This window comes from Danio rerio, chromosome 10 (assembly GCF_052040795.2).
Source record: "Danio rerio strain M-AB ecotype USA chromosome 10, GRCz13ab, whole genome shotgun sequence".
Classification (NCBI taxonomy): Eukaryota; Metazoa; Chordata; class Actinopteri; order Cypriniformes; family Danionidae; genus Danio; species Danio rerio.
In genome coordinates, this window is record NC_141030.1 from 36,124,610 (window position 1) to 36,148,354 (window position 23,745).

The 23,745-nt window shown below is 35.0% G+C and overlaps 1 protein-coding gene across 3 annotated transcripts in view; it reads right to left on the reverse strand.

Moving 5' to 3' along the window:
* The window catches only part of uvrag (UV radiation resistance associated gene), a 225,592-nt gene that overhangs the window by 116,564 nt on the left and 85,283 nt on the right, over positions 1-23,745 (reverse strand). For all 3 annotated transcript variants that reach the window (NM_201069.1, XM_087269117.1, XM_087269118.1), the window contains 4 exon segments: positions 1,834-1,999; positions 9,065-9,125; positions 9,449-9,536; positions 14,329-14,413. In NM_201069.1, the coding sequence (NP_957363.1) occupies positions 1,834-1,999; positions 9,065-9,125; positions 9,449-9,536; positions 14,329-14,413 (400 nt within the window).

Consider the following 23,745-nt stretch of genomic DNA (forward strand, 5'->3'; position numbering starts at 1 on the left):
ATGTGGAAATATTCCTCTTTAGAAAGTGCAGGAGGTATATTGGTTCGCTTTAGCTGGTTTTCTATTTTAAATTATGAACCCTTATGTACTGTTGAGGATGTTTTCATCCATTCTAGGGGGATGGCCATAACATTATTTCTACTTTTCAGCTAGTGGAACGATTTTTGGTGACAAATCTTATTTTGACACAAATTTTGAGAAAATGCTTTGGGAAAAAAAAAAAGCCCCAATGATACTCTCTGGGCAAATTTACTACCCTTTTGTTCTGTTCGGGAGTAATACTTTGACTGAATTAAACTGCTGTAAAAATGCATCAGACATGTATGTGTGTATATATATATATATATATATATATATATATTTTTTTTTTTTTTTTTTTTTTTTTGCATAAATTTGTTAATCAACCTCAGTCCTGATCAAAACCTCTAAATTGCATAGAAAATTACAAGATTTAAAACTCTTTAATTGCCAAATTTACAAATGATGTCATCGAATTGGTGAAAAAAACACACAAAATGACAAAATTTCAATATAAAAAGTAATTGTGGACTGGATTTTTTAAATCTTTTATCAAAGTCTTGGACGTGAAACAACATTGCCTTTGATGCACTGTTTTTTTTTTTAAACTTAAATTTTTTTCTTCCTAATTTACTGTTGTTGGCTGTTTTTGCCCCATTGAATTCCATTATAACCACATTTTTTATTATAAAACCATGACACTATATAATCATGCATTTTTCATTGTTGGAGGTTTTCTCTATGGGAAAGAGGTAAAATTTGCAATTTTTACAGTTGAAAAAAAGCTTAGTTTCTGGATTTTATATGGAGTATAACAGCTAATTAAAGTGTGTGTGTTTGTCTGTGAGCGTGTAAGAGTGTGAGAGTGACCTTTACACACTTACCTTGATGTATCTGACAAAATCAAAATATGCATCTCAGCTTTCAGAACTACATGGAGTAAACAAAAACTAAGACTATTTATGTACCATCAAATGTGGTTATAATGGACGTCAATGGTGCAAAATAAAAATAAATAAATAAATAAAAATAAGGCCACCAACAGTAAATTAGGGAGAACAAATGAAAATCTAACAATGCATCGAAGCCAATGTTGTTACTAATCATTCACATGTCCAAGACTGTGATAAAAGGAAAAATAAATCCATTCCACAATTACTTTTTAAATAGATTTTGTGTGTGTGTTTTTCACTAAATGAGTGACATCATTTGTGAATTTGGCATTTAAAGAGTTAAAATACTGTAATTTTATAAACAATCTAGTATTTTTTATCAGGACTGAGGTTGATTAACAGATTTATGCAAACAAAAAAAATGAAGCAAATTATTTATCTGATGCATTTTTACAGCGGTTTAATTCAGTGGATGTTTTCATCCCGAACATTACAAAAGGGTAGTAAACAAACAGTGCACAAGAGTAAACAATATTTAAATATATGTCCAACTTTGCCGATAACTTACAAAAACTTCCCATAAAACTCCTGCTTGGCTAATTTTTTTTTTTTTTTTTTTTTTTTTTGTAAATTCAAATAAACGTTATGGTTAAACTTATAATATAAAATATATTAAACTGACAAAAACAGCTTCCAAACCTAAATAATTAAGTTAGAAACATAATTAACTTGGTTAAAAAAGTTATAATTAAAATCAAAATGCATGATATCATATAATTTGTTCCATTGAAGATAACTTGTCCTGGTTTATATCCAAACAAATAACCCAGCAATGCAAGTAAAGCATGATTGAGTTATGAACGTGTATGTAAACACTCGGTCATTAATAAAAGCACAAAGAATGTCATAAAAGCTTTCTTACTCTCTCTCCTTCTCTGTGAGTTTGTCAGTGATGGTGTCTTTAATAGTGGAGCGGGAACCCTTGTGGATGACTGGATACCTGAGCGGAATCTGCAGGAAGCATGAAATCATCAACACCAGGTGTGCCGTGTAGCCAAGAGCCACTGCAATACTCCCATCATCCTTTGCTGCAGAGAACAGAGAAAAAGACGGAGGGGGAAAATGTGAACATGTTCTGTATAGAAAACTTGACTGCACTGCAAATAGAACTCATTAAAATAATTCAATGCTAAATGATATGAAGAAAACACTGAGTTAAATTTAACCATAAGAATGAAGAAGGAATAAAACTTCATTTTCCAACCAAATACTTATATTGAGATTTAAATTTTCAGTGTGACATCGCTTCTATTACCAATACAGAAAGAGTGACAAATGGAACAAGATGGTTGGAAGGATGGAACAAATGATAAATGGATGGATGGTTGGATGGAACAAATAATAAATGGATAGATGGAAAAACTGAGAAACTGATGGAACATGATAAACGGATGCATGGATAGAACAAATGATAAACTTAGGGAGGGATGAAACAAATGATAAATGGATAGATAGAACAATTGATAGATGGATAGGTAGATGGATGGACGGACAGAACAAAAGATAAATGGATGAATGGAACAAACGAAATGGACAGAGAGATAGACTGATAGATGGAAGGACAGAACAAAATGATAAACGGATGAATAAAACAAATAATATATGTAGGGAGCCATGGAACAAATGATAAACGGATGGATGGATGAGTGGATGGATGGACGGACGGTAAGACAAAAGTTAGCATGGATGGATGGATGGATGGACAAAAAGATGGATGGATGGATGGATGGATCAAAAGATAGATTGATGGATGGATAGAACAAAAGATAAACAAAGGGAGGTATGAAACGAATGATAAATAGATGGACGGAACAAATGATAAACGGAGAGGGATGGAACAAATGATAAACGAAGGGAGGGAAGAAATGATAAACAGATAGAGGAATGGAACAAATGATAAACAGATGAATAGAACAAATAATAAATGGATGGATGGAAGAAACAAGTAGTAAAAGTAGGGAGGGATAGAAAAAGGATGGATTAATGGAACAAAAAATGGATTAATGGATGGATGGATAGATGGATGGATGGGTGGATGGATGGATGGATGGATGGATGGATGAATGGATGGATGGATGGATGGATGGATGGATGGATGGATGGATGGATGGATGGAACAAACGAATGGGTGGACTGGATGGAACAAACCGATGGATGGAATAGATGGATAAATGGAACAAACTGGTGGATGAATGAAACAACCGGATGGAACAATGGAACAAACAGATGGATGGATGAAACAAACGGGTGGATGAATGGAACAAATGGGTGGATGAATGGAACAAACAGATGGAACAAACAAAGGGATGAATGGAAGAAACAAATGAAACAAAGGGATGGATGAATGGAACAAACAAATGGATGGGACGGATGAACGGACGGATGGAAGGATGGATGAGCGGACAAATTGAATGGCAGAACATGAATAACAAAATGAACCACAACAAATAAAAGACAGACAGAAGATTTGTACAATTAGAAAAAAAAAATTTTTAATAAATGTATTAGTTCAAAAATCATTTTGTTTATACACTACAACTACAACATTCATTTCAGATGAGGTCATAATTTGTACGTTCTGGTTTAAAGGATGAGTCACAACAATTTAAGTTAATTCTCTCCAATCTGAAGTTATAAATCATTGACTGTTTGTTAAGTCAATGGTAGTTGATGAAGGTCTCCTGAGGGCCCTTAAGTTACAGGGAGCTGCATAATAACCTAATACCACGCAAAACTTAAGTTCACCTCAGCGATACCCTTTCCTGATGGGGTCAAAGGCATCACCAGAGGCTAAAACCTACCCTGAAAACAAGGATCGGCTAATGTTAGTGTTTGGTCTTTAAATGTGTATAATAACACTCCAACGTGTACATTTCCTAAATAATTATATGCAATCTTAAATCACTCTGATGGGCCCCATTACTGTCTGAACGACAACCTTTCTATGCATTTTAGGCAAATTCAAATAAAACCCCCAAATTCCAAGTAAAAAACATTTGGTTGCCAAGCAGCTGGAAGGACAACGGGTCAACCTGTTATTACATGTTGTAAAAAGATTTTTTTACTAAAATGTGGCTGTAAAAAACACTTCTTGTGCTTTGTTATTAATGTGTGTTCATGGTTGAGACACAATCCTTAACAAACTTTAGCTTACAAAAGGTTTTCAGCTTAGAACAGACTGTTCTGTATTCTGAATCACAAACTCACTAAATAGGCTTAAAAATTATCATAGTTCTGCAATGATTCTGAATAGAAAATAAATAATTTTTTAATATGTTAATTGTTTAACTTTATTTACAAAAATATTTAATTTGGATATAATATTTTTTTTAATGGACTGAATTAATGATTCAATGACTCATTAAGTCACTAGTTTTTTATTACTGTATGAATCAGCATTTTTAACAAGTCATTTAATGGTGGACAAACGGATGAAACGAATGACAGACAAAACAACAAAACAAATGAGAGAACAAACCATAAAAAACAGATATAGCATTGATAGATTGACAGAATGATAGACAGAACAAAAGAAAAATAAAACATACTATAAAAGAACAAGAGATGGATAGGATTGGGTGATTGGATTGTGTGATTGACTTGGATCGTATTAGATCGGGGATTGGATGAAGTGAATGGAGCAGACTGAATGGATTGGACGGATTGAATGTATTGGATTGGATTGGATTGATGGATTGGATGGATGTACTGGATTTAATTGGATTTGATTGGGATGGGTGGGTGGATGGATGGATGGATTAGAGTGGATTGAAGTAAATGAATGGATAGGTTGGAATAGATGGATAGGTAGATGGATGAATGGATGGATGGATGGATGGATGGATGGATGGATGGATGGATGGAAGGATGGATGGATGGATGTGGATGCATTTGGATGGTTGGATGTATTGGTTGGATGGATGGGTTGACAAGATGGATTGGATGGATGTAATTGATTGGATGCATAAATGGATGGATTGGATGGATTTACTGAATTAGGGTGGATGGATTGGAGTGAGTGGATGGATGGATGGATGGATGGATGGATGGATGGATTTGAATAGATGAATGGACGAATTTGGATGGATGGATGGATGGATGGATGGATGGATGGATGGATGGATGGATGGATGGATGGATGGATGGATGGATGGATGGATGAATGGATGGATTGCATTTATGGATTGGATGCATGGGTAGGCTGGATAGATTGAATGGATGTATCGGATTGTATGGATGGATGGATGGATGGATGGATGGATGGATGGATGGATGGATGGATGAATGGATGAATGGATGGATGGATGGATGGATGGATGGATGGATGGATGGATGGATGGATGGATGGATGGATGGATGGATGGATGGATGGATAGATTGGATGGATGGATGGATGGATGGATGGATGGATGGATGGATGGATGGATGGATGGATGGATGGATGGATGGATAGATTAGATTAGATTAGATGGATGGATGGATGGATGGATGGATGGATGGATGGATGGATGGATGGATGGATGGATGGATGGATGGATAGGATGGATAGGATGGGTAAATTGGCGGATGGATAGGATAGATTAGATTGGATTGAATTTAATGAGTGGATGGATTAAATGGGTGGATGGATGGATGGATGGATGGATGGATGGATGGATTGATTGGATGTATAGATTGTATGACAAATGATGCATAGAACAATATAACAACTGATAGAAGAAATTTAAAAAAATAATTACAGAGTGCTAAATGAATGGATGAATGGATGGATTGATGGATGATGGATGAATGGATGGAAGGATGGATGGATGCAAAAATGATTGACAGATGGATAATAGATGGATAGATCAATTAAACAACATAGAGGTTCAGCAAATAATTTAGTCATAAGTTTATGCAGGCACTGTAATAATAAAGCAACTTTCATGTGTACAAATAGTTTTTTTGTTTGTGTTTTTTAAATATGCCAAGTTAAAGCCACATGAATATGTGAACGCCGGCACATGCATGTATGTGAATATGTGTGTCCTTGCGTGCATGGTTCAACCTGGCTCCCATTAACCTCTTGCTTCCTTTGAAGTCAAACCTCCCTGCCTGAAAAAAGCCAAACCTGATTCCCTGCGACACATACAGTGTTGCCTAAAGGACACATGGGAAATGAGATGAATAACAGCCAGCACAACAAAGGACATCACTTGTGGGCATCAAACACAATTCACTCCCCCTATTAAAAAACCCATAAGCCTAACTATAGGGATGTGGGAGATGAATGCCCTAATAAAATCCTTTTCTCTTCTACAATGTGAGAAGTCAGAAGGTCCAACCACGGGTTTGTGCTGAATAACTGGCTTGCTCACAACCACAAGCTGAAGGCTTTCCTGATCAGAACAGCATGATTGATTGATGGCCTGGAGCCTGTGATCTACAGCCAGACTGAAGAAGGCCAGAAATGAAGGGAATTTCAGCCAGTCGAGCGGAACCGACCAAAGGTTCAAGATGAGTCTAGATCAGATTGTTGATGGGGGTTTTGGTCAATTCAGAGAGTGACAGCAAACCACGGTAATCAGCATCGTAAAAGCAGACACTTTTTAAAAATATTTTTTATTTATTACTTTTTTCTAATATTTATGGCTCTGCACAAATACAATTTTTGATCAACTGGCACTTTAAAGTTACTTGGTCATTTTTATTTGACTATTTGTTTTTTGCTGATATACATCATTGTATTGCAACTCAGGGTTAATCTAGTTAGCTGAATCTAAAAGCATAACCTTTTAAGTTTGTTTGTTTTTTTATTTAGATGCTAATTGAAAGATTTTTTTATAAGTAACCAAAACATTTTTCCTTATTTTATTTTTCTTATTTTCACTTTGATTAAATGAAAGTAACATTATTTACATTTGTTTAAATAGAAAAGAACAAAAGAAAAAAATGACAGAAAATTCAACCTAAAACAGAAAATCTCAAAATAAACATCAATTTAAACTATCATTAAAAACCAAAACAGTTACTTAGTGCCATTAAAATAACATTGATATAGGACAGTAAATATTTATATGGATGGCTTGAATTGCGACCATTTTGAGCAATTGTGCCGTTTAATTTTTTTTTTCTAAAAACATACTGAATTGCTCTTCCCTGATGCGTAGATCTTATATTGGTTCATATTAGCTGTCAATCACTCAATGCTTTCTGCTGTGAGAAGACAGGGAGCTTTTATGACCGTGGGATATGCAAACGGCTGAATTTTGAGGAAGACGCACTGAAAAGTAGGCTACACGGGTTTGCAAACCTAACTAAAGTTACAAATAACTGCACCAATGATATTGATGCATGGATGAATGGATGCATGGATGGAGAAAGACGCAATGAAAAGTAGGCTACACAGGTTTGCAAACCTACCTAAAGTTACAAATAATGGTGCCGAGGGTATCGATGCATGGATGGATGCATGAATAGATGCATTAATGGATGGATGCATGGATGGATGGATGAATTGATGGAGGAAGACGCAATGAAAAGTAGTCTACACAGGTTTGCAAACCAACCTAAAGTTTTAAATAATGGCGCCGATGATATTGATGCATGGATGGATGCATAGATGCAAGGAGGAAGACGCACTGAAAAGTAGGCTACACAAGTTTGCAAACCCACCTCAAGTTACAAATAATGGTGTTGATGATATTGATGCATGGATGGATGCATGAATGGATGGATGGATGCATGGATAGATGGATGCATGGATGGATGGATGGGTGGATGGATGGATGGAGGGAGGAAGATGCAATCAAATGTGAGCTACACAGGTTTGCAAACCCACCTCAAGTTACAAATAATGGTGCCAGTGATATCGATGCATTGATTAATGCATTGATGAATGCATGTATGGATGGATTGGTGGATGGATTGATGGAGGAAGATGCAATGAAAAGTAGGCTAGACAGGTTTTCAAACCCACCTCAAGTTACAAATAATGATATCAGTGATATCGATTCATGGATGGATTCATGAATGGATGCATGGATGGAAAATCGATGTAAAATCTAACACTATATACACCATCGCCAAAGAAGCTTGACTGCGGTAATTTAGTTATTATACAATTTGCAGTGGTACTCATTTATTTTTTTGTGGGTGCTCCTACATTTTTTCTGGTGCTCCTAAATTTTTTAAGTTGGGACCACCTGTGCTACCAAGTAAAAAGTTTCATTTCCAGCCCTGATATGAAATCTCACACACAAACACAGACATAGACAAGCTCATAAACTACAATTATGCAATTCAAACTTTTAAACTTCAATACAATTAACACATACATTTACTATTTATAAAAAACACACACTCTAAAAGAACAATTAAAAAAAAATATTTGCAAAATAAGTTACCTATGTGACATGTAGATTTAGTCGAACATTATTTTGGTTACATGTCAAGAAAATATTTCTCATTTTCAATTAGTTTACCTCAAAACAAAAATAACGTAAACTATTATTATATATAACATTGTTTCATTAAGAATATAAATATATAAAAACTACACAGACATTAAAAGAACAAAATACTAGGGCTGGGCTGATAAATTATATTGAATCGCAATAAAATGTATGTTAATAAAAATGATAAGCTCTAGACTTTTTTACTCCATATTGATCTAAGAGCCAATTACACAGCCGAAATGTGCAACAATGGGAATCTAAAAGTGTGTTCATATCTAATTTTCGGCCACCAAGATGAAGAGATTCAAGATGTATCGAATTTACAAGATGTATCGAACACGATACATTTCGAGATTTATCAAATTTTCGCACACTGAAAATTTATCGGCCGAAAATATGTCATGCCATTAAATGGACGCTCCAATTTTTGTGGCTACAGTCGTTGTTGGGGTCCTCTTTTAAATCTGGAAGCATTAACAACTTATATCAAAACATATATATCGTTATCGCACAATATGGAAAGTAATTATCAAGGTTACATCTTTGCCATATCACCTAGCCCTAAAAAATAAGATGACCAGAAACAAATATACAAACAGAAGCAGAAGCTTCTCATTAATGCAGAACTTATATTAAACTGCCAAGCTCCAAACTTACCTTGAAAGTCTTCAGAATTGGGCAATTTGACGCCACAAATCACATAATCGTTCTGATTGTTCTGCAAAAAAAAAAAAAAAAGAGCAGAAGAGCAGCGGTGAGCACAGCATTCTGGAAACAAGCATCAGATCCTTCATTTGTTTGGCTGAGGACATTCTGGTCTGACTGCGGTTTTCTGCTCATTTTCTGTGGCTTTATTTTGTAAACTGATTTGACTGGCAGCAGGCACTGAACAGTAGTTCTAGATCGGCATGAAAGCCAGTAACGCCAGAGTCCACAAAGATCTCTGACCACGAACATTCCCAGCATGCCTCGCGTTCCAGCCATCAGCACAACACGAGATGGCTTGAAGTTGTGTGTGTGTGTATGGAGTTGAAGACTCACCACATCAATGGGATAAATGTAGGAAAGCTCTGATATGAGCTGCCGGCAGCGGAAGGTGAGCTGGGCTTTAGACTTCAGAAACAGCTCTCTGTTGAAGAACAAACACAAGAAATTCAATTTTTTTTTTTTTTTTTTACAAAGTACTTTAATCAGCTGTAAACAGAGAAATTTATACAAAATGTTATTATACAAAAAACAACAATAATATTAAATAATCTGTATTTGACAGCCTTTATTTGATATTATCTTTATTCAAGATTGTTTATGGCATAAAACCAACTCTACGTTTATATAACAAATTAAATTAAAAATCATGTGTTAAATATTTATTTCATACACTTTATGTGACATAATTTACTGTATATTTATATTAGGTATAACAGGCATACAATGTTAAATATTAATAATAATAATAATAATAATAATAATGTCAGAAAAATGTAAGATTAATCTAAAAATTGCATATATATTTTTTTTATTTTACACCAAATAATTATTCCAAAAAAATCACTTTACAATATTAATGGAGACATACAGTACATAATTATAAAGTAATTATAAAGTAATTACTTTATATAATTATAAAGTAGTAAGTGCACATAATATTTAAGGAAACCTGTGTGCTCACAAACTTGGGATCATTGTTTCAAAAACAATGATTCAGAAACTTGAAGCTAACCATTAAAAAAAACTCCAATGGCATTTGTGTGTATTTGATGTAGCTTGCTTTGATAATTACATTTATCTAAATTTAAAAAAATAATAATCTGACTTCAAATGTGACTTCAGTTAAATACGCTTTGAAGCCAAAGAAAGTTAGAAAGAGAGAAGGGAGAAAAAGAAGAGGCAGAGGAATTGACTGCAATGTTTACATTAGTTTAGCTACAGGATGTTCTTTTTGCTAATGAAGCACTGCACCATCTGTAATCTAGTATTAGTAAGAGCCGCTCAATATCATGACTGCCAAATCACCATGAACTTCCTCTGCTCTGACCCCATCATCACCTTCTTCATTATCATCTTCTTCACCTTATTATTACTCATAATCATCTTTGTCTTCTTCATTAAATTTTATATTATTATCATCATCAACTTCTTCGTCATCATTTTATTCATTATCATTATCATCATCCTAAATCATCATCTTCTACTTTATCATCATCATCCTCTTTTTAATCATCCTCTTCTTCATCATGGTCGTCATTCTTAAAGTCATCATCTTCATCATATTATAATTATTATTTTCATCATCATCATCCTCTTCTTCATCATCATCTACTTCATCATTGTCATTATCCTCTTGACCTTATTCATCATCATCTTCATCTTTGTATTTTTCATCATCAGCATCTTATTATTCATTATTATTATTATTCAACATTTTATCATCATCAACTTCTTCGTCATCTTATTATTCATTATCATCATCATCTTATTCATAATCATCTTCATAATAATATTATTATTATTCATATTCCCCATTTTCATTTCATCTCCATCTTCTTCTTCATCAACTAATTATTAATCATCATAATCTTCATCATCATCATCATCTTATTCATAGTCATCATCTTCATCATCTTCTTATTCATTATAATAATCATCATCATTATCATGAAATTAATATTCTTCATCATCATCTTAATCATATTCATAATTTTCTTTATCATCATCATCATCATCAGTCCTCCAGTGGTCCAGGCACATTTGTCAGGCGGGCAGCACATCATTACCTCAGAATGGCCACAATAAACCCAAGATCTGTCTGGGTCTGCAAGTGCCAGGGGTTGAGAAAATGTTGACTTTTCATGTTGAGCGTTCAGCTACTGCGCTCCGCGACTCCAGGAGGAAGATGAAGAGTAATGATGGAGCGTAATGTGGTGTTCATTTACAGTCTCCAACAGGAAGGAAATAATGATGAGGTTTGAAGGATCGACCTTCCATGTGGGTCCAGCAGGCCTGCTCTACGCCACCACCCAAATCCCCATCCCACCACTGCTAAACTGTGAACATAACTGGAGCCGTCTTTACTGGAAGTGGCTCTCTAATGAGCCAAAAAAAGCAGGAGATGCGAATCTACACCCAGAGACAGCTGTCTGAATGTGTGTGGTTCCGGTGGCGGTCGTTTAAAAGGGATTAATTAAAATGTGTATTTATTTAGATTTTTGAAATGTATTCCACATTTAAAGGATAATTTCAGACAATATTACATTTCTGTCTTCTGTTGAACACAAAAATGTTGAATGTGGAACTTCTATTTTTTCCTACCATGGGTACTGGTTTTCAATATTACTGTAACATCAATTTTTTCTACTTCCAGTTTATCTGACCTTGTTAAGTGTGACGTCACGCGAAGCGGCTTCCAGGTGTAAGTGCTATATCAAACTGTATGGGGAGACTCTTCAAATGGTAATAATAAACATTTAGAAAGCGATGTAATACTTTCCAAAATAATGTTTGCAATATATATGTCCATGCCTAATGTCCGATGGCCAGAAAGTGATTTTTTTTAATATAAATTGTTCAAATATTGGTGTCTGTGATGCAGTAAGTCCAGAGGCCGATGTATACACCAAGATTTTATATAAAATTTACTTTAATGAGTGATATGACTAAAAAGTGGCCATGTCACGCTGCAGCCCAAGACCGGTTACTCACTGAAGCTAAGCAGGGCTGAGCCTGGTCAGTACCTGGATGGGAGAACACTAGGGAACACTAGGTTGCTGTTGGAAGTGGTGTTAGTGAGGCCAGCAGGGGGCGCTCAACCTGTGGTCTGTGTGAGTCCTAATGCCCCAGTAAAAGTGAAGGGGACACTACACTGTCAGTGGGCACCGTCTTTCGGATGAGATGTTAAACCGAGGTCCTGACTCTCTGTGGTCATTAAAAATCCCATGGCACTTCTAGTGAAAGAGCAGGGGTGTAACCTCAGTGTCCTGGCCAAAGTCCCTCTATCGGCCCTTACGATCAGGGCCTCCCAATCATCCTCTTCCACCGAATTGGCTCTATCACTGTCTCTCCACTCCACCAATAGCTGGTGTGTGGTAAGCGCACTGGCGCCGTTGTCCTGTGGCTGCCGTCGCATCATCCAAGTGGATGCTGCACACTGGAGGTGGTGTGGAGAGAACCCCCCCTCGACTATGTTGGGGATTGTGATTCAGCTTTGTACGCTTTCAACTTTGTAAATAGTGTTGTAAAGACTATTTTGTCAAATCTATTTAGTCGCTATTTTATTTATGTGAGGGTTTCAGCAGGTTTCACCATGTCAAATTTAAGACTATTAAGAGTTAAATTTCAGACTTATACAGGGCTATATGGCAAGAACTTTTTAATGGTCTGTGTGTGTTTCCGAAAACCATCGTCAATATGAAGATCACTAAAACTGAACTGTAAAAACAGGAGTTAAACATGATTGTGAAGGTGAAAGATTAATATTACTTGTATAATTAATTAGTATAAGTATCAGTGTGATACACTTAAGAAGAGAAAATCTTGAACATTTTTAAATATTCAATAATAAGAAGAAACTTATTAAAATATACATAAACTAATTTGAAAATTGAGAGGACAAAATAATCTAATACCTGCTTCTGCAACAGAATAACTTTCTCTTTCAGTCTGAAAAACATCTTCACACTTTCACTATGAAAACACTGAAGCACCGTGTGATCTCCATAGCACTCGTCGGAGCAAGCGGAGCTGCACATCCTGGTTTTCGTGGTTTGGTTTATTAATAGTTTTTTGGCATATAGACGTCTGTGACAGTAGTTTTTCCACTATGTGTTATCATATTTGTTATCATATTTGTCGTTCTGTTAGTGTAAGTAAACTTCGTTTTGCAGTATTTGCACACAGTTTGTGCTTGTCTGGTCATTTTACTCTGCCACCCCACCTCTTACTCGCCACGGATGCAGGTAAAGCGAGTTTGAGCCTGTAAACACAGCGCCCCCTTTGTTCAAAACATGTATCTCGACTCGATCAACATTTCTACCGGTTTGAATTGTCCCATATTTGAATCGATTTTCAATCAACTCACAGTGAACTAATGGAGCCTCGATGAAAAATGATACCAAATAAATTAAATGACAAATATTTTAATTTTATTGTATTATTATGTATTTGTATGCATATGTAAATGCAATCTGCTGACATTTATTAAGATGCAATTTATTTACCATGGAGGAAAAAAAAGATCAAGTGTTTTTTAAGGTTGCAGAAACAATCATTGTTGAAAACCAAAATTTATTATATTTTGAACACACAAAACGGAAATTCATGAATATTTTATAAATAATTGAATATTCTACAAAGTTAATCTGCAACTTTGCAGATGACAACATTAGCATTTAAGGGATAATTCAAACTTCTTTCTTCTGTTGAACATAAAAGTAGAATTATTTGATGAACGTTGGAAGTTGGCAACTTCTATAGTATTTTTTTCCTACCGTGGCTAACAGTTTTAAAATAAATTCACAATTTTGGAGGAGAAAAAAATACTAGCAACTATTCTTAAAAAGACTAATATCAATCTATAAGTCAGCATTACCAAAGTCTGTTGCAGTAGACAAGATCAAGAAACACCGTCAGACATTCAAAAAGCATTATTTCACAGGTCAACCCACTGTGTGTGACCCTCAGGTCCTGTCAAACCCATCAGCACTGGCACAACACCATCTGCCTAATGTCACACTGATCGAAAAATACATCCCGCATGGCCTCAAAAATGCTCAGAAAAAGCATCAGGATGAAAAAGAAGCCCGTTCTGCGGCCCATCATCTTTAATGCCAGACAGATGTGAGACCACTGGACTGGAGGCGAGGGAGAACGAGGGATGAAAACGAGAGAAGAGTGGGATGCATAATTGCAGGTTGACAAAAGCTCACCTTTTGGCGGTGCATTCCTTCTGCAGGTCGGTCAAAGTGGTGCGTTCAGACTCCAGATCCTGCTGTTTGGTGGATGACGCCTCTTCTGGAGAGACAGGTGGAGAGAAGAGAAGGAGGAGGTGAATGAACAGGTAGATGTGTGTGTGTGTGTTTGTACAGGTGCGAAGGTGTGTCTCGTTTTGATGGCAGTCTATTAAATCGTACTGCCGCAAAACATAGTCTTTCATCATTGGAAGAACATTTCCTCTACAGGCGAAATAAAACTAATTGAGAACCGAAAAATGCTTGTAGGGTTTTTTTAAGTGAATGTAACTGCTCAGTGTAATAATAAAAAGAGACAAGACTGTATAATCAAAAACACTCCTTGAAACTTGAATTCTGTATGATTGGTAAGCAAGATAAGGCATGCTTAGATTACAAAATGTGTATAAAGATGTATTTTTATGATGTCATACTTGTTTATAATTGGACTTGAGCATGTTTGTTGGACATGTGGCCCTATGAACCTGTATAAAAGCTCACACACGCATAAAATAGTGTTCACATTTAACATTTGTACATGAATATGGAAGTTTAGAATTGTAATATTTTAACAAACGACAGTTGCAATGTAGAATCATTTTCACACTAATGCTTAAATGATTTGCACATTTGGTTGTTTGCTTTGACCTAAAAATTTATCAATTAAATTAATCTATCAACAACCTTATTTATATAGCACCGTTTTACAACCAGGAGGCTGTCCAAAAGTGCGTTATAATATTAAAACAAAATTACACAATAAAACACATATGATGGTAAGAACACAAGAGTCAATAAAACAATAAAACAGCATTTTATTAATGATTTCATTTATTATATTTTTAGAGAGAATTTATGGATCTGGAACAAAGGTAAAACAATACCTGCAGGCTATAAATATGTACATCTATATAATATTTTATAGCCATATTTTCATTGACTTGTCATTTCATATTTGTCAATAAATATTCTATAATTTTTTTCTATAATGATAAATATTTTTTATATTATATATCAGGGTTTCTGCAGATTTCACAAAGACAAAATTAAGACCTCTTAAAATCATTATGAATTCAAGTTTAGGTTCATAAGGGTTTTTTCTAATGGCCAATGGAACATGTTTTTACCTGCCCCATTAAAATTCAAGCACATTTTTTTCAAACACATCAACATTTTTTTGTAAGAAAAATAATTAAACCAAATTGGTAAATAAAGTAAAAAAAAAAAAAACTTTGGTTAAATGGTTACTTTTTATTTTTAGTTGTACAGATTGTGTAGCTTTACATGAACAAAGAAAGATTAAGATGTTAAAAATGATTTAAGTCCTTTAAGACCCTTTTAAGCCCTAAAATGTTGTTTTTGAAATTGAGGACATTTTAAACTTTTTAAGACCACGTGGACACCCTGGATCGATCGATCGATCTATCTATCATGCATCCATCCATCCATCCATCTATCTGTCCACAAACACACACACACACACACACACACACACACACACACACACATTTATATATACACACACACACACACACACACACACACACACACACACACACACACACACACACACACACACACACACACACACACACACACACACACACACACACACACACACACACACACACACACACACACACACACACACACACACACACACACACACACGCACGCGCGCAAATGCACATTCAACATATAATAATAATCATAATTCCGGGTCTGCAACAATAAAATAAGCAATATATAATATGACAAAATTTAAACATTATAACTAACTAAATAACAAACATATTACACATAATGCACACGCTTTTGTTATATGGAAATATTGCATTAATAATCTTGCATTATACTTATACGTATCAACTTATAAGCTCATTGGTTAGCACTGTCGCTTTACAGCAAGAAAGTCGCTGGTTCGAGCCTCGGCTGGGTCATTTGGCATTTCTGAGTTTGCATGTTCTCCCTGTGTTCGTGCTACGGTTTCCCCCACAAGTCAAAAAACATGCGCTACAGGCAAATTGAATAAACTAAGTTGGCCGTAGTGTATGTGTGTAATTGAGTGTGTATGGATGGATGTATGTAGTTGGAAAGGCATCTGCTGCACAAAACATATGCTGGATAAGTTGGCGGTTTATTCCTCTGTGGTGACCACTGATAAATAAAGAGACTAAGCTATGTATGAATAAAATGAAAACGCTGAAATCAAAAGTAAGCTAAAAGTGTACCGGATTGAACACACACCCTGAAACAGCTCAAAAAAATGCATATTAAAACCGTTAAATTATGAAGGTTTTAAAATAATATGGTCTCGGACTGACGTGCAGAAATCTGGCACTGCATGTTTGTGCACATTCAGTGGAAACGGAACAGTAAATCTCCATCTGATTTGCTGGAAAGAGATACACTCCGCCTAGATTAACAGGCTCGAAGGGTTTTGCTGATGGTGTTCAGACATTTTTCAACAATACAAGCCTGCATGGCCACACCACCTCCATGTCATCAAAGCCATTTTTTCACAGAAGGTATGAATGTGTACCAGCTGCAGAGGAATGCATATGTCAGCCCCACTTCTATGCAACACTGCTGTCTACCTTTTTGTTTCAGACATAATATCCATAGGAAAGAGAAAAGATTAAAAATAGCCTGAAAGCTTGAGAGATCAATGCGAGAGAAATAAAGAGAGGAGGAGATTTTAAATTCCCTCTGTAGACGGATCAAAAGAAGAACAGACAGAAAGTGTGGTGTGCCTCAGGTCTCTGTCTTAAAAATGGCACCTATAAATATTAATATATATATATATATACTGAAAATATCTAACGTTCAAGGGTTTGGGGTTGGAAAGATTAAAGTTTTATTTAGCAAGACCATAAGATTAAAAGTGACGGTAAAGGCATTGATTTGTTTTGAACAGTTGTGCATATAGCCTCACGGGCTATCTGCTGACACACAGTATTACACCATTGCACTTTGTCTTGAGTTTGAGTCCTGGCTCATGGACCATTCCTGATCCTGTTTTTAATTATTTCCGACTGTCCAGCTACTGTCATAATTTAAAAAGTTGAATAATGGCAAAAAATAAAATATAAAAATGTATAAAAATATATTTATTTATTAATTTTCCTTCAGCTTAGTCCCTGATAGGGTCGCCACAGCGAATTGAACCACCAACTATTCCAACATACATTTCACGCAGTGAATTCAAACACACACTCAAACACTACGGTCAATTTTCAATCATTCATTTATTCATTCTTTCATTCATTTTTCCTTCAGCTTAGTCCCTTTATTCATCAGGGGTTCCCACAGTGGAATGAACTGCCAACTCATCCAGCATATGATTTACACAGAGGATGCCCTTTCAGCCACAATCCAGTACTGGGAAACATCCACAGTCTTTGGGTTGTGGAGGAAACCCACGCAAACACGGAAAAACATGCAAACTCCACACAAAAATGCCAACTGGACCAGTCGGACCTCGAACTATCGATTTTCTTGCTCTAAGGGGATATTGCTAACCACTGAGCCTCCGTCGCGCCCACATATATATATATTTTAGGTAACTTCTAAATTATGAAAGAATTCTGGAAAGACATTATAGTATGCAGAACACCCTGATTTAGTATTTCTGTATGTTTTGTACTGTATTTTTCAATGTTACTGTATCTTATGCATATTATTATATAAACATTTTCATAATAGTCAATAATATTGCCGACATTAATTTAAAAACTGAATAAATATGAATGTACACACATTTACACAAGTAAAGAAATAGACTCAACGATGAGCTAAAAATCTGTGGAAATCTGCTGATTTCAGCATGCGCAGATTCCAAGTCCGCCTACTGATGACCTAGTCAGTCTTACTGTATATTGTCCTTGCAGAAAATCACACATTGTTTGAGAGGTGGTGGCGCAAGATCATTAAATATGTTATGCATTAAACACACATCAGCATAAATTAAGAAATTGTCAAATGTTAGTATTTTATGTTGTTCAATACAGTTAAGGTAATGATAGCTCCTTGGCTTTTTAGCTACAATACTTAGTTTGTTTATAAATAATAATATTCAATGCTTTTAATGTTGTAATGATTGTGTGAGAACTTGTAGCACAATAAGATAAATGATAAAAAATAGTACAGAATTAAGTTTAATTTATTCTAACGACCACTGTCATTATGCTCAGAAGCAGAACAACTGTTACAGCATGAACAATATTAAAATAAACAAAAAATTATCATCAAATCATCCCATTAGTATTATATCTGACAGATTATGTGACAATAAAAGCTGGTGTAATGGTTTTTTGAAATACTTACTCATAAACTGTACAGACACAGACACACGCACGCACGCACACTGACATCAAAAAATGATATTTTCTTTTTATTCCACGGCTGAAAATTGAAGAAACTGTTTCAGATTGTCCTCATGAGGGAGGAGTAAACAATGAGGATTTTTGGGTGAACGGTTTCTTTAAAGAGCTGATTCTTGTCTGTTCTTTTCCACTTCAGTTAAATAAAATAGGGAAGATGAGGGAAGATGAGTGGAAAGAGAGAAAAATCAAAGCAAGACTGTCTGGTTAAAAAAAATAAAACAGCTTTGTTCTGACCCGCACTTGTAAAAACAGAGCGCGTCTGCTTTATAATATGCCTCACATTCTCTTCTCTTTTTACAACTCTGTGGGATCTTTCTGTCCTAAAGCCACGCTTGGCGGGACGTCCCAGACCCTCGTGCTGTCTTTCGGAAGACATGGGAGGTGTGAACCAGGAAAATTGGAAGAGAGATCATTGTCGCTCGAGCAAAGCGGTCCCATATGCAAAGCCTTGAACCTCTCATTAGGACGAGTCGGCAGGAGAAAAAAAGAAAGTGCCAGAGGCTTGGAGAAAAGACGGAGCGGCCTAAATGCTTTTGTTCCGTTTAAACGATCCCCTATGACGCGCTCTGCTTTAGTAATATCGCCTCCGTCGGCCATCAGAGTTGTCAGCACCAGGTTTAGGCCTCCTCTGCGCTGCCCGCACCTTTTCCTAAACACTACTGGCAGGAAGACTTCAACGGAGGTTAAAGAAAGAGTTCATCCAATAATATCAATTCTGTCAGCGTTTACTTGCCCTCGCTCTTCGTTCTGGGGTGAAACGTGAAAAATTGATGTTTTGAAGTTTCAGCAGTTGTATGAAGTCATAGGATGGAATTATTGGGGATCATAAAAACAATACTGTCATTATTTACTCAACTTCAAGTGGTTCCAAACATTTCAAAGATATTTTGTTGGAAATTGCTAGACATTTGAGATTAGTCAGAAAGAAAAAAAAATACTATACACTGAAAGAGTGAAACTACAGTGTCTTTCAATCAAAATCAGGGCTCGACAATAAGGACTGCCCGATGGCCCGAGGCTAGCGTCCAAGATGCTCAGGACAGTAGACAGAATGGTTACTAGCCCAATCGTGTCAGTGCGGCCTTGTCACTAACGGTTAATTTGGCTGCAACTGTTTGTCAATTGAGCGCAAATACAGGCTTTGGGTGCTTTCACACTTTGACGTTTGTTTCGGTCTCGTTTGCGCAGTTAGCGCGGTTCATTTGGCATATGTGAATCCAACAATGGCGCTCGGATCCGTGCCAAATCAAATGGTCTGAGATCGCCAGAATAAGGTGGTCCCAGCTTGATTAAAACAGATCAATTGTAGTGAGAAAGTAAAATGATCCAAAAGACTAACAAACCAGGCTTTATCACGGTGTATTATGGATAGGTAATATATACGGCTATATGAAGAGAGAATTATGATAGGGCGGGATGTCATTTATGATGGGGCGCGATGTCACACTAGTGCTGTTTATCCTTTAGGACAATTGACAGAAATTACCATCTGATAATTTTTCCATATTTTTTATCTTATAATATTTTGTATTAGACCTATTGTCTTGTTCATTTCTGCACTGACACCTCGAAAGAAAGATCAACATTGATCTGCTTCATGATCAGACTGCAGTCTCAGTTCATTTGTTCTTCCTCTATAATTTAAGCCTATAATTCATAATTCCAGCCAACGTTTTTTTTAGATTTCAAATAGATTTTTAAATTTAGTTACAATTGTATTTTTTTATTATGCTGAATACTGTAAAAAGTGTACAGTTTGTGTACAATTTTGTTTGGCTTTTGACACATTATTTAAAACATGTGGCTAAGAAATAGCTACGAACTTCTTTTTTTTGGTGAGTGAAAATGTTGGCAAGGCAAGTAAAATCTGAACCACCGGCTTGTTCGGATCAGTATAGGAAAAAAAAGTACATTTTTATATTGGGTTAAGTAAAAAATTACGGTTTCTAATAATAAACTTGTTTATTCGATTTGCCTTAAAGATCATGTGAAGTGCTTTGGAAGTGCATTTTTTATTTAATGTTTGATGTAATCTCAAATGAAAAATAAACAGAAGGTGGGACCTAGTAGCTCCTCCCTTTAAAAAAACCTTTAATGCAAACTAACTCCCTAAGAAAAGTAAATTATGTATATATATATATATATATATATATATATATATATATATATATATATATATATATATATATATATATATATATATATATATATATATATATATGTATATATATATATATATATATATATATATATATATATATATATATATATGTATATATATATATATGTATATATATATATATATATATATATATATATATATATATATATATGTATATATATATATATATATATATATATATATATATATATATATATATATATATATATATATATATATATATATAAATAAAATTTACAATTATAATTATATATAATTTATAATTATATATAAATATAAAAATTTACTTGAAATCAGCAGTTTTCTCTTCAGTCTGGAGGGAATTTGTTTGGAAAAAATCATTTATTTTTTTGGTCACCCCTGAGCCAAAGAGATACTTACAAAATGCAGCCTGCTGGAGACTATGTGACTCAAATGGTCACGTCGCTAAGAAGCCAATCATACACATACAGTTGAAGTCAGAATAAATAGCCCCCCTTTGAATTTCTTTTGAATTTGAAATATTTTCCAAATGATGTTTAACAGCGCAAGGACATTTTTACAGTTTTTTCGATAGTCTACAAAACAAACCATCGTTATACAATAACTTGCCTAATTACCCTAACCTGCCTAGTTAACCTAATAAACCTAGTTAAGCCTTTAAATGTCACTTTAAGCTGTATAGAAGTGTCTTGAAAAATATCTAATGAAATATTATTAACTGTCATTATGGCAAAGTAAATAAATGTTTTATTAGAAATAAATTATTTAAACAATTATGTTTAGAAATATAAAGGGGGGCCATTAATTCAGGAGGGCTAATAATTCGTACTTCAACTGTATATTCTGGAAATGTTTAAAAAAATCAGGCATATCAGCAAGAAATTCATAAATGTTTAGAGAATGTTTTTCAAATCTCCATTGATTTTTCTTTCACAACGCTAAACGTAGGCCTCACATATCCTATGTTTGAAGAAAAATCTGACAAAAAATATATGAAAATTTTGCTGATATCCTGTAAAAAAAAAAAAAGCCATAACCAAAAAAAGGTTACAGCTTGAAATAACTCAAATTAGTGACTTGTTTGACATAATTTATAAAATCTAGAAGATGGAGAGGCTAACAATGAATCGTTGTTTACAGACTGAGGAGTTTCATGAGACATGGAGAAAATGGATATTATTATTATTTTTTTATATAGTTTATTTTTGAATCATTAACGTCAATTTTGTATTTATTTACTTGTGGAATTGTTTTGTATTTTATATTTATTCTATTTCTACAAATTCTGGATTCTAATGTTTGGTTGTTTTGTGTACCCATTGTGGAAAACCCTATATACCATACATCTCTATGTAAATTTGGAAACTGCAATAAGTAAAAAAAAAAAAAAAAAAGAAAGAAAGAAACCATTAACCATTAAAATCAGAAATGAATCAACTCACCAAATTGGTAATCATCTTTTTGTAATAGTCTTTCAAACAAATTCATCTCAAATCAATCAAATCTTAACTATTTATGTGGTGATAGTACATGTAGTAAGTAAATGCGCTTTTTGCTTACAGCGCGGTAATAAAATAATCAAATTCAAATTAGCACACAGCCAGCTAATTTCATTGACTAGTGAAGATTTTGCTTTTCACCAATAATTACAAGACTAAAATAAAATGCCTCAGTGATTATTATTCAATCTAAACAACAGGAAATCTAAATGAGCAAGCAGGTGTTTTGCAGGTGTTTTTGTTCTAATGGCCAAAAAGTCTCATAAAAGCCTGTCCTCTCACTCTGTTACACTTTTTTTTCATCTTAATTTTTGGAGCGCCTCCACATCTGACGTTTACAGCTCCATGGTCCCTAGCACAACTACCGATCATAACAATGTCAAATCCGCCTTTATGGGCATAATTTACAACATGTGCACGAACGTGGGGAGAAATTAGAGCGAGGGAAACGGTGACAGGAGGCTCGACCCTGTAAAGCTTTATTCCGGGCTTCAATGGAAATGAGGAAGCGCTCAGTGACCAGAACGAGAGCGCATGACTGCAGCTCTGTACATTAAACAGAGATGAGACGTGGTTACACTTAAGTCATTTTCTGCAATTTCTGGCAATCTCCCCTTTGTAAGTGGGATAAACTACGGTAGTTTTGGGAGGGAGGCTTTCATGCAGTTTTCTCCCGAATGCTGGCAAGGTTTGTATCACAGTAAATAAGTGCTGACTGACAATAGCTTAAAGGACCATTAGTGTTTAAATGAAATTTGGGTGTGGGGGATTTGTTAGCAGGAATGGGAAAGGCAGGAATTAACTGAGGGGGACAGGACCAAAAAAAAAGAAAAAATTGGGATCTCTTGTTTCTCTCCCGGAAGACAGAGATTTTCTCTGTTTTCTTGCAAACAGACATTCGTAATAAAAGGAAACACAAAACATTACATTCATTACAGGATATTACGTTAACTGTTAACAATCAAACCTCACACATGCCCAAATATAATCATTACACTAACTAAAATACATGTACTTTAAAGCAGTGGTTCTCAAACTTTTTTCATCAAGTACACCTCAGAAACAAAATGTCTCTCCAAGTACCATCAAAATAAACAGTATTGAAATACAGTAGTGTAGTAGGCCCAGTAAAGCAGCTACAACTCAGCACAGTTAAAATACATGGCAGATTACCTCAGAAATATAGGCAATATGTCATATATGGCATATTATAAACATCATTTTTGATAAATTTTGAAAGGTGTGTAGCATGTACATGACATGTTTCATTCCTCCACGTATCGCTAGAGGTAAGTCTGTGTATCACTAGTGGTTCTTGTACCACAGTTTGAGAACCACTGCTTTAAAG